The sequence below is a fragment of the Elephantulus edwardii genome, unplaced genomic scaffold (assembly GCF_000299155.1).
Source record: "Elephantulus edwardii isolate Elephantulus edwardi_28Jun2011 unplaced genomic scaffold, EleEdw1.0 scaffold00109, whole genome shotgun sequence".
NCBI classification, from domain to species: Eukaryota; Metazoa; Chordata; class Mammalia; order Macroscelidea; family Macroscelididae; genus Elephantulus; species Elephantulus edwardii.
The window spans coordinates 5,820,528-5,833,462 of record NW_006399859.1 but is presented as its reverse complement, the minus strand read 5'-3'; the positions used below and the strand labels follow the sequence as shown (position 1 = coordinate 5,833,462).

At 50.1% G+C, this 12,935-nt stretch overlaps 1 protein-coding gene across 1 annotated transcript in view; it reads right to left on the bottom strand.

Moving 5' to 3' along the window:
- Nucleotides 1-4,332: 4,332 nt before the first annotated feature.
- PTPN5 (protein tyrosine phosphatase, non-receptor type 5 (striatum-enriched)) overlaps nt 4,333-12,935 on the bottom strand; it is an 84,837-nt gene continuing 76,234 nt past the window's right edge. The window contains exons 11-16 of the mRNA XM_006892069.1: nt 7,999-8,078; nt 7,688-7,825; nt 6,722-6,832; nt 5,000-5,160; nt 4,808-4,921; nt 4,333-4,426 (exon numbers count right to left, since the gene is read on the bottom strand). Of these exons, the coding sequence (XP_006892131.1) occupies nt 4,333-4,426; nt 4,808-4,921; nt 5,000-5,160; nt 6,722-6,832; nt 7,688-7,825; nt 7,999-8,078 (698 nt within the window). The remainder of the gene's footprint in view (nt 4,427-4,807; nt 4,922-4,999; nt 5,161-6,721; nt 6,833-7,687; nt 7,826-7,998; nt 8,079-12,935) is intronic.

Genomic DNA, 12,935 nt, shown 5'->3' with positions numbered 1-12,935 from the left:
TTGCTTGCAAGGTCCAATAAGCCTGTTTCTCTGCGAAGCAACTCCAAACCATTTCAAGTGTTTTTGTGTATGTTTGTATTTAGGAAAACAGTGTAGGGCTTACACTTAACCCAGAACCAAGTCAGACCCAGAGGGAGAGGATGATCCCCCCTGGTAACTACCCGTAACTAGGGAGGCAGTTCTGGGTATTTCATCAGGAGGGGAATGAAGTCAGACCTAAGAAAGAACTTCCTGAGTTAGCCATAGTAGAGCAGGCTTTGGCAGGAAGCTGTGGATCCTGGACCCTGGGGACTCCAGGAATTCATGGAATGCTGAAGCAGAGGACAATGCACTTTCACAGCTCTGCTTTGATTTGGGAAACAGCAAAGCCAGAGGTTTAGTGTTTATTTCGAGGTTTTCCATCAATGGAAAGAAAGCCCACCCAGCTGTTCCACAGAAGACCGTGCTGCTCACAGGCTTCCACAGACCAGGAAGCAAACCTTGTGCAGCTGTTCTCCCCTGGACCACACGGATTCTTCATGACTGAAATGATTCACAACCAACATTTATGGACTTTCGTTGTTATTTAATCACATGGGTTAAAAAAATGAAAACAGTATAAGAAGATACATAAGGAGATGCCCTCTCTTAGTCTTCAGGCTCCTCCCACCTCCATTTTCCATCATTCTTTCCACAGTTAACTGTTTCTAATCTTTAGTTTCCTCCTGGAGCTCCCTCATGTAAATATATGTTTTTGTGCCTTTAAATATGTAAGCTAAAAAACACCCATATTATCCTGTCCTTATCTTTATTCACTTGCTACAGCTGGACCTCTTTCCCTACCAGTTGCTAGAAGCGTTTCCTCATGCTGTTCCCAGCTACAGAGTATTAGTCTATTGTAGACTGTTGTTGAGTCGAGCAGGACTCATAGCAATGCTATGAACAAAAGGCCTGAAGCCTTTCTATGACTATCATCATTTATCAAAGTTCATAGGGTTTCCAGAGGCATGTTGTTTAGGAAGTGGATGCCACTCCTGCTTCCAATTATGGATGTAGTTTTCATCATTTATGCATGGCAGCTTTTTTTTTCTTTTTCTTTCCTTGTTATGTTGAGTCAGATCCGACTGGCACAGGAGGAGATTGCCCCTCCTTTTCCATCAGAGCATCTGATTCGGGATTGCAGTGCAGCTTCTTGCCACAAGGCCACCAGAGCTCCCCCGCATGGCAGCTTTTAAAGTCCTGTTTTGTGTGGAAGGGATCTATATCTAGGGAAATAACGTGTCAAAGGCCACTCAGACTAGACCGCTGGTCTCGATGTGTAGTCCACTCTCCTTCCAGGAGACCCAAAAACTTTGTTTGGAGACAGGCAAGTGGGGCGAGCGTTGCTGCTATCCACCCTCATACATCTCTGCCTGACCTGGTTCTGAGTCCTCAGTTGCTAAACAAAACGTTGGCAGTTTGAATCCACCATGAGGCATCTTGAGAGAAAGGCCTGGCAATCTAGTCAGAAAAATCAGATGTTGAAAACCCTACGGAGCCCAGTTCTATTCTGATGTATGTGGAGTTGGCCTGAGTTAGAGTTAACTTGATAGTAACTAGTTTGGGTTTGGCCTGCTTATAGACCTAGTGAAAAAAGAGTGGCACTGCCAACCAAAGCCAGGCGATTCGAGTCGACCAGCTGCTCCATGGGAGAAAGATGGGCAGTTTTGTCTCATGTAATTTACAGCCTCTGGAAATGCACTGGAGGGTCAGTTATGTGTCAGTTTTGACTCAGTAGCATTGAGCTAAGTCTCCTTCTGCAAGGAGCAGTGGTGGCGCAGTGGTTAAAGTACCTGTCTGCCAACCACAGTCTGTTCTTCTAGGCCACCAGCAGCTCCACAGGAGAGAGATGAAGCCGTGTGCTATAAAGAGGCACAGCCATGGAAAACATATGAGGAAGCTGTACTCTGTCTTACAGGGTCACTAGGGGTTGGAGTAGACTCAGTGAGCTGACTGATAGTGACTTCAGTTTTGATTTCTCCATCTTTGGGGTCTAAGCCTACTTCCCTGTCCTGACCCCTGCCCTCACCCTCTGCCTTCCGCCACTGAGCTCAGAAACAGCAGGCTGTACTCCCTTCTGGAGGGAAGAGGAAAGCCTTACCTTCTGTGTTGACCTGTCCCTTCCAATGCTTTGGAGGCTCTGAGTCTGGGCCGAGTGGCTTGTCTCCTGCTTCCTTTGCTCCAACAGTGGGGCCACCAAGAGTCATCAACTCCTTAAATGCCTGGTCCCTTGGGGGGTATCCCTTACTCAGGTTCCTCAGCTGTTCCTGCTAGAGGGCACACGGCTTTGGGGGAGGGCTGGGGGCGGGGAGGCTGACCCAGGAGAACATGTTGGGGGGGTGGAAGAGGGAGTAGTCAGTCATATAAGGGTGCTTATCCCTATCCTGCATGGAAGATTTTTGGTTTTTACTACTGCAGAGTTGACTCCTCTGAGCTGAGAGGCTCAGGGTAAGGGGTATGTGTGTGTGTGTGTCTAACAGGACTTGGAGAACACAGCAACTGAACCACATCTGCCAGGATCTAGGAGGGAGAGTTGGACAGGACAAAGGGGATCTGCTACTTGCACAAATCCAAGGGGCAGCATTCCAATGTCTTCTTTCTTCCCTGCTCCCGCTAGTCGGGACAGAGTGGTCCATCTTCGGGACACCTCATCTGGGGCAGATTTCTATTTGAAGGTGTTTGGAGAGCATGCTCTGGATTCCTGGCCCCACCAAGAGCTGCTCCAGTCACTCTCTCTCTCTCCCACCTCCACAGCACATCCCATTTGCCAGTCTTCTGGGGCCTTATAAGGACCTGCTGGCGGGTCAGCATCGCTGCCCTGGGGTGAACCCCACCTGTGGGTAGTGGCATCACAGCTACTTTTGCTACATCCCAGGGGCTGGGATGAAAGGGATCAGGAGTGTCGGGATGACTCAGGTTCCTTGTGTCCCTTGGGAGAGGCTCCTCTCAGGCAGGCCTTACAAGGGAAAATGCCCGCTGCAGCTGCTTCTGGGACCTGAGGCCTAGCACAGGGCAGGCGGGCTGGCCAAGAGGGAGGGGTTGCATGTGACCTCATGTCCCAGCCCAGCCTTGGTCTGTCTGGTCTGTCAGGGCTGATGGCCTGCTTGTAACTTGGCCTTCTCTGGAAACCTCCATACCTGACTTTGAGGCTCCTGTGACCCTGGGGCCAAAGGATGTGACAATCTTATAGAATGGAATCATTGTGGCTTTTTAAGTCTGGACTCTATGAGGTGTAGGTCATGGTGGGGCTGTGTCTCAGGCTCCATGGGAATGCTGCGGAGGGGCCCAAACACCTCATGAGATGGAAGAGGAGAGGCAAATCACACAGACCCAGGAGGCTGCTTTTGCTCAAAATGCTCCGTTTATTGCTCTATTCAATGACCACGAGCGAATTATAAAAAGACACGAAATGTCTCTGTTTGCCGTGGGATAAATATTTAAAGTCAGCAATAAAAACACGTGGCTCCAAGATAACACATGATGCCAAAGAGTCATGCATGGCCCACGGAGGGGCTGTCAACACACGCGTGGACATGGGAACACGCAGAGCGACACACAGCAAGACTTCTGGGAGCACTTTCCCATAGTGACACAGAAAAATGTCTGACACAGATAAAGGGCCAAGTCCTTACCCCCTAAGGAACTTCCTCTCCCCTCATCCCCCCACCATGGCCCTGGGCCTCTGGATTCCCTGGCCCATCTGTCCCCTTCCTTCTCCAAAGTGGCAAAGACTGGGCACTGCTTGCTGAGGGCACCTGACACTCTCACCCCAGAGACTTTCCCTCAGCTGGGACCTCTCAGCTGACCTCTCAGGAGCTTCTCATGCATGGCCTCCAGATACTCAGGGCCCCTGTCCTGGTCCCACCCAGTCCAGGTAACTGCGGAGAAGTGGAGGTGTGGCCCAAGGCAGGCCCCTCAAGTTAAACTGCTCAGTGGCTCTCCTGGCTGAGGAGACACAGTGTCCGGTACAGACAGCAAAGATGGAAGGTCAGACAGAATGCACTGCAGCAGGACACTGGGAATGTGGCACGGAAATGTTTGGGATCAAGTAGCAGTGAAGCCATGGTTAAAAACTGAGGCCCACTCTTCATGGTGTGGATTAGGCCTCAGGGCCCCAGGCCTGGCCTGGCACATCCCTCCCCCGCCCTCTCCCACTTCCCAATATTTACAATAGGAAGAGCAATGCTAGGCGGCAAGGGGCCAGGCCGAGGCAAACAGGAGGAAGGAAGCAAGTGGGAGGGGAAGCCCAGGGCCTGAGGTGAGGGCCCCAGGTAAAGGGGCAGACCCAGGTCAGCAGGGCCCAGAGGACCTTTGTCACTCCTGGGCCTGGCAGGACAGCTGCTTCTCGTAGAGGCTCATGACGTGGTGTACAAACTGGTACTGCTCACATGTCTGGATCATGCCGCCCCTGCCCGGCAGATGCACGGCTGTTACCGTGGCAGGTGCTCCACCCACCGTGCAACACCAACCATCTGTGGGGCCCACTAAGGGCTGCGGTTTTTAGCTAGCCCTGCCCACCCGCCCCTCTCTGTCCCTTCTGCCCCCTCCCAGCTCTGGCACAGATGGATTGCTGGGACACAGGTGACATATTTTAACACCCTCAGCTCCCACTGGGGCCACCAGCTGTGTTTCTCTTCTCCCTTCATGGCACAGCATCTAGCTGGATCCTGAACGCCTGTATCAGTCTGTCCTCTCGTCTCCTTGTGTATCTATCCTGTCTCTGCACAGCCTTTTCCTGCTGACCTTGGGGCCCGAGCGCCTGTCTCCCCACCCTCTGTGGTCAGCTGACCTGTCCTGGCGGAGCTGGCATGTGGTCTTCAGGATGTCCACCACACCTTCCTGCCGCAGCTGCTGGCAGCAGATGCTGGTGGCAATGAAGCAGCCCGTCCTCCCGATCCCTGCACTGAGGGCAGAGCAGAGCGGGTGGGCCAGGAGTCAGAAGGAGTGGGGGCCTGGCCAGGGGGTGGCTGGGGTGACTCACCTGCAGTGGACGATGATGGGGGCACAGTGCGGCCCCTCTTGCTGTGCTGCCTCCTCCACTTCCCGCACCAGATGTAGGAGGGGAGGTGCACGGTCTGGGGTCTTCTGGTCGGGCCAGGAGGTGAACCAGTAATGCTTCAGGCCTCGTTCTTCAGTCCCACTCTGCCCAGAAGACAGAGAGCCACCACATAAATGTGTCCACTACATTTACCTTCAGGCTCACAAACCACCCCAGAAATGGAGATGTGGGGTGGAGGGGAGAAAGAACACAGGGGGAGGCCATGGGGTGTGCACCTCAGCCATTCCCATCTACACTTGCTGCACAGGGTGCCAGACCAAGGGCACAGTCAGCTTGACTGAAGGTGCTAGTCAGTGACAGCGACACAGCCTTCATTTCAGTTTTGCCCCAGCAACTCCAGCATCACCCAATAGGGGTGAAGAGCCCTCCTCTCTGGATCATTACTGTCGGCACTTCCTTATAAATAGCCTGGTTGTTCTTGTCACAGAATCCTGTTGCTGAGGACTCTATGCCCACCTCTCCATGCCCGGCTGCCCACCTGGTGCTATGTTCACCTCTGCTGCAGTGAGCTCCACCTTCCCACAAAATTGTTCTTATGAACTGTGGAGTAGCTAACCTTCTAGTGTGTTTTCAGAGGCAGTAAACTGCCCAGGAAGAGACAGCCCACCTTATTTCCACAGAGCAGCTCGTAGCTGTGAACTGTGTGCCTTTGGATTGGCAGTGCAGCTCCTTACCCCTAGGCTACCAGAGCTCCCTAAACAAAGATTTTTATTATTTCTTAAACACAGAACCACTAATATCTAATTCCAAACGAACAGCTTCCTCTACTGTGCTGATCCTGGAAGAAATACAGCTTCAAGGTGGGAGGAAACCTCCCCCCTTTCCTGCTTATTATTGCTCATATTTTGTGTTTCTCTTTTCACAAATCACATTCTCCTGGCACAACCCAAACACAGTAAGGAGTGCCTGCCCTCTGCTGGACATAGCGGGTATCACTACGGCCAGAAGCCTAGCATCCCAGGTGATGGGACCTTTCTTGGTTATAGGAGGTGTCAGGAACTCATAGAGCATAGAGTGATCCTAATAAAGTTAAATTACGCTAGGGTTGGTGAAAGTGCCCTGGAAGCGCAACAGTTAAGTGCAAGATGAAAGGCTGGTGGTTCTGCAGAAGACTGAATGACCTGCTCCGGTAACGATTATAATATACATAATCCAACTGGGCAGTTCTACTCTGCCGCACAGTGTCAATGTCCTGGAATCCACTAAGCAGCATCCAAGAACAACAAAGTTTGTGAGGGAGTCTCTGGGTGGTGCAGCCTGTTAAGACTCAGCTGCTAACTAGAAAGTTGAAGTACAAACCTACTCAGAGGCACCTTGGAAGAAAGTCCTGGCAACTTACATCTAGAAAATTCAGTCACTGAAAACCCTAGGGAGCACAGTTCTATTCTAAACACAGTTAGGGTCGCCACAAATTGGAATCAACTCCGTGTGTGTATGTTTGTGTGTGTGTGTGTTTAGGGAATATAAGTCCTGACTCTGTACCCAAGTTCAGGAAGGTCTTCCTTATCCCCCTTTAGCAGAAATTTCTGGGAGTGACATAGGCCTTCATTTCAGCTGCCGTGGACTCTGGGCTTGAGGTCCCAGTCAATCCCCAGCCACCCACCTTCTCCCCATCCACCAGCCAAGTGTAGCCCGAGGTCTCACCCTGAGGGAGATGAGTCGCAGTCGGTAGTCCTCAGTGTGAATAACCTTCTGCACAGTGACCTCCACACCGTCGTACACCGCCTGCTCCTCTGGCCAGTACTCAGTGCACTTCTGCAGGGGTCAGATCAGCTGCCATGAAACCCACAGCTGCCCCTGCCCACCGAGCCCTCCCTTACAACCCTCCAGGCCAGTGAAAAGAGACAGATAAAAGGGAAACGGGGGCAGGGGCTGTAGAAATTGGATAGACAATGCACACTTTATTGGAATAATTAACGATATGGAACGAGATGTATGAGTGATTGACTGAAAAAAACAAACCTAAGGAAAGGTTTACGCACAGATAGAAATATTTGTGGAGTGTTGACAGGGATGGGAAGGGAGGGAAGGGGCAGATATTAGCAGATAGATAAGTAGAATGAAGGGAAAGGTAAGATACAGGGAGGATTTGATGAGATGTAATAAATGGCTTTGATCAATTGTATTAAAGTTATAAAACAAAGTATATAGGGATGATTGAATAAAAAACCAATACAATCTTTTAAAAGGCAATAGGTTCAGAGTATTACATTTCAATGTCAACTTTATCGGCTATAAGTCATATCCCTTTCTGGGGCCTCAGTTGCTCTATCTGGAGAACAGGATTACTAATATCCATCTTGAAGGCCTTTCATAGGGCTTGAATTAGATGGGCTATTAGATGGTATGAAAATAGCCACAGCAAGCTTGGTGGACTGGGAGGCAGCATTGTGTGCCTGGAGGTGGACAGAGAGGCTCAGGTTCAACTCCTGGCTCTGCCTCTATCTGTATGGCTCTGAGCAAATGCCTTAAATGTCTCTGAACCTTTCTTCGTCTTGAAATGGAGCAGAATTGCTGCAACGCTTAGTGTGAAAGCGAGATGCTCAGACTAGGGGAGAAAGCAGCAGACAGGTGGTCCTCATGCAGGGTCCGTGGTGCAGGGGTCCCTACCTCGTTCATCTCCTCGATGTTGGTGATCATGACGATGATGGGTGTGTGCTCCTGCCACACCATGCGCCAGAAGTCACTGACTGTGCTCACAATGGGGCCCTGCGTGGCGATGTATACCTTCTCCTCGCCACCGTAGCCCTGCAGCCAGAAGGCCAGGCATGTCAGGGTCAGATCTGGTGCTCCTAGGGCCTCCCTCCAGGTTCCTCCCTGGGCTGGGAGGAGCCATGCTGGCTAGGGACAAGCCTGAATGAGGACTCCACTGACCCTGGATGTCCCTTTTGGGAAGAGGTCATTAGGGTGAGGCTACATACCCGGATGTAGTTGGCATTGATGTAGGAAATCAGGGGGTCATCAGGATCCGGTAGAGTCAAACACACTCTGCTGTGAGGGTCTGGGGTGGGAGAAGACAGATAGGTGGGGAACTGGGCCTTCACGTGCAGGGCCCACCTTCTCCATCCCTTTGCCAGGACAATAGTGGTTTCTCTTTGCCCTGCCAGTAATACATCACAGATTCATCCTTATGACCCCACAGGCAGGTGAGAGCCCAGGTTGAGGGGAAATGGAGGAGAGAGTGACCCTGGGTCTCGACTTCTGTCCTGGGCCTCTTACTGTTCTGTCCTCACCGCACCTCATGTTCTCAAGAGGAGATAACGAAGTTGAGATGGGAATGAGCTACAACCAGAACCAGCTAGAGTCTAAATAGACATGTTCTGTGTCAGCTTCTAAAAGCATGTGAGCTTTCTAAGGTGCAGTTTCCCTACCTGCAAAATAGGGGTACAGATGTCTACCTCTCAGAGTAATTTGGAAGATGCATGAGAAGATCAATGAGAAAGCAGATGTGAAAGTGCTGGCTAAATGGTCTAGTGCTTTACAGTAAAAGGACTGTTAAGATACGGGAGCAGAAGGTGAAGAAAGAATACAGAGTGGTGGGGTGGAAGGTCTTCTCTGTCTGAAGTTAGCGGGCCTTAGTGGCACAAAGGTTTTTGTGCCACATGGGGCATAGGACAAAGGAGCACTGGTTAAGCAAACAGTTAAGTCCTTTTGGCTGTTAATGGAATGGTTCCTGGTGCAAATCCACCCAGTCGCTCTGAGGGAGAAAGACCTGGCAAGCTATTTTCCATAGGAAAACCTGATGGGACAAGTTTGACTGTGCCACATGGGTCCACTGGGAGTGAAAATAAATGTGAAGGCACCTAGCAATCGCATTCACAAGTCAAGTTCCATAGTAACAAATTCCTCACAACATCCTCCTTTTCTTCCAGGGGAATAAATTTCTTTTGCTCTAGCTCTTGTCTCTTGAGCTGACTCTCTGTCTGCAGAGAGGCTGGGATTGCAGTCAGGAGGCTGGGGGTGGTGGGCAGGCCAGTTAGTTGGGAGCCTGGAGCCCTGGATTCTGGTCTAGCCTTGTTACCACCTCACTGAAGAGACAAGGCTCTCTCTTCCCTGGGCCTCCCTTTCTCCTACAGACATAGAGGGCCAAACCAGAGATACCTTCTGGGTGTACATTATGGGTTCTCAGAGGCACCACAGGGAGAGGTTCAGAGTCTGCACCACTGGGCCAGACAAGCCTGTTTCAAACCCTGCCTGTGACTTACAAGCAACTTACTTTATCTGTGTCTTATCTGTAAACTAGGGATATGCCTTCCCAAACAACATCACTCATCTTGTAAACGTTCAGTGACTTTCTGTGAACAAGGAGCCCTTAGAGCAGTGACTGGCACACAGTCAACAATATACGGTGGGCAGTGACTGTTGCTATTATTAGAATAAATTTCACCGTGATCAAGTAACAGGTAAAAAGAAGGAGCTCAAGTGCAGTAGGAAAAACAAGGGAGGGGACATGGACGCGATGCCACTCCCCAGAACTGCTCTAGTTATTTTCTTGCCCCAGTCTAGCTGCTTGGGGTTTTGGCAGGTGATTTGTGGGGACACCTGGGGGTGGGATAGTACCTGTGGAGAGGTGTAGAGAAGAGTGGCAGGGGTGCAGTATCAAGAGTGGAGAGAAGCAAGGGTCAGCAGAAGGGGGGCGTCTGGAGCTCTGTGCAGGTCACCTCCCTACTTCCCACCTTCATCAGCCCAGATTAAGAGGCCAGAAGGTCAGAAGTGGACAGTGTTCACTCTGGCTGGGCACTAGGGTCTTTGGTAGTAAACGAATCACTCAGCAATGGATTTTACTGCAAATTATTCAACAAATGTGGACTGAACACTGACTCTGTGCCTGGCCCTGCGCCTGTCAATAGAAACTCTTAGAAAAACAAGAGAAGGCTCTTGAAGGGACTCAGTGCAGCGGGGAAGCAGATGGGCAGATTGATAAATACAGAGCATGGCATGTGAGCACCAGAGCTGAGGGACTGGAGGGGACCCTTAACTTGGTGAGGGTGATAAGGCCTTCTGGAAGAGGTGACAGCCAGGCTGGTGGGAAGGACCAGGAGGAGGAGGAGGAGTAGGGAACTCCACTGTGTGTGATTCAAATGCAGAGAGAACAGTAAGGTCAGGAATCATGGAACAATGAGGCTGGAGCAGAACTGAAGGAGAAGTCTTTTAAGGCATTCTCAGAAAGCTGGGCATAAAACTCAAGATTGCAATTCACAACAATGAGGTTTCAGGAAGAAAACGGCATGTTGTGATTTCTGTTTTGCATTGTTCCGTGGCGTTGGTGAGCGGAGGGGAGAACGTGGATGTGAAGAGACCAGTTAGGAGATCACCATAATGATCTGAGGAAGAAACACCACAGGATATCCTGCCCTGTACTGCTCCAGGAACATTCATGTCAATGAAGTCCATGTCAATGGCACCCCCTGGAGCTGGGCAACATGGAGGTACTCACACCAGCAAAGCCACTGGAAGAGGAGATGGTGAGCAAGACTTGGGCCATCCATCCATCCATCCATCCATCATCCATCCATCCTCCCTCAACCATCAACCAGCCACTCATTCGTCCACCCAAATAGGTCCCAAATGCTTACTATGCACCATTTCTGATATGTGGGCCACAGTAGTAAATATATTGAAATGTCTCCCTTAAGCCTTGTTCTTAATCCTGCCTGCTGGGTTGGGCTACTAGTCTCTCCCAGTAGACTGTGAGCTCTTTGAGGGCAGAGTCTGTGTCTCATTCCCAGCTAACCTCTCAGCCTTAGACAATGAGTACCAGATGAATGAGAATATACACTCCAGGGTGTTCAAGATTTGAGTGGGGGCCTCTGCTAGGGCTCATCTGTGTACCTCATCTGTGTACCTCAGCTCAGTCTTTGCAGAAGGGAAGGACATAGTGGAGATGCTGTGAAGCTGGGGGCTGGTGGTTCAGACAAGGATGTTGGTGGCTAGTGACCCCTTGCAATCCAGTGGGAACTCGAAACTTCCCCCTGGTCACCCTAGGTTCTGGGCCATCATACATAGGGCTGAAGTAGGAGATATGAAGAAAGAGGTGAGCAGCCCTGAATAATCCATTCTGCCCTTAAATGGTGCTTTATTTAACCGGAACTACCAGAGATGGAGTAACCATAGCAACCACAAGTAGAATTTTTAAAAGTTAAAAATAAGTCATGACATCTTATATGTTGTCGGAGATACTGATGGTGAAACTGCTTTTCAAAAGCTTCACTACTCCATGAACTGAGTGGAGTAGGTCTGTGGGGATTCACTTTCAACAAGTCACCCCCAAGCTAGACTTGGGGCCTAGGGCCAGAGCTTGGCAAGGGTTGTGAAAGACTGGAGTTGGATGAAAGTGAACTGAAAACACCACCTCAGGGTTGATAGGAAAATGTTAAGTGACCTATCTAACCAGACTCAAAGGGAAAAACATCCCTAAGACCTTCCAGGGACTTTCTTGAATACTCTGAATGACAAGGAGCTCTCTCACTGTCTGAGGGAAGCAGTTCATCCCCCTGTGGAAGCTCAGCTGACCCCAGGCAACCTTGGTGACCTAGTCTGTAGGAAGTTACATTAATAACTCAAAGGCCACAACTCTCTAGCAATTAGAATCCACCAGACACACTGTGGGATAAAGTTAGGCAATCTCCTCCGTGATTTACACCCTAGGAAACCTGATGGAGGGTCAACCATGAGTCACTTCTGACTTGATGGCAATGAAGGTGGTTTTGCTTTTTTTTTTTTAAAAGCTGTTCAAACTGTACTCAAGTTTGGACAAACGAACCAGCCTCTCTGGTCTCAGAGGTCTAGATCTGGATCTCTGTACTCACTAGCTGTGTGACTCCCACTGACTTGCTGTGCAGGCTTTCAAAGCCTTCATTTCCCTATGTGTAAAATGATGTGAGTCTAGAGAATAAGGTGTGCCTGATCCAGGCCATGGTCTCCACAATTACTTGCTATGCATCAGAGAGCTGGACAATGACTAAGGATGATAGAAGAAGAACTGATGTCTTTGAATTGTTGTGCTAGAGAAGAGTCTTGACCATACTGTGGACTGCCAACAAACATATAAGTCTGTCTTGGAGAGGGTGATACCAAGTTTCTCCTCAGGCAAGGAAGAAGCTTCTTATCACATACTTTGGGCATGTGGCCAGGAGGGACCAGTCCTTAGGGATATCATGCGTGAAAGGGTGGAGGGACAGCATAAGAGAGGAAGACTTTGGATGAGATGAATTGACTCAGTAACTAGGGCAGTGGGATTAGATGTGTTAGAGTCAGTGAGACTGGTTCAAGCAAGGCAGGGTTCAGATACTGTACATAGGGTCACTAGTACTAGAGTTGCAGATGACATGATGGCACAGAACAGCAACAACAAAATGAGGGTCAAGATGACATGATTGTGGATAAACCTTGTAACCTCTCTGAGTCATAATTTCCTCTCCAAAAAAATCTTCCTATGCTAAAGAGATAAAGAATGTGGAAATATTTTCCAATCACTACACAGTCTAGGAGATGCTGCTACTGTTAACCTTTCCTTGTGAGTCTCCACTGAACTCAAAGCAGTACCTCACCAGGACACGGTACCTGACCAGGATGCAGGGTACCTGGCCGGGACACACAATACCTTGACCAGGACACAGGGTACCTGACCAGAACATGATACCTGACCAGGACAATGGGTACCTGACCAGGATACACGATACCTGACCAGGACACACGGTACCTGACCAGGACACAGGGTACCCGACCAGGGCGCACGTTACCTGACCAGGACGCAGGGTACCTGACCAGGACACACAGTACCTGACCAGAACATGATACCTGACCAGGACACACAGTACCTGACCAGAACATGATACCTGACCAGGACACACAGTAC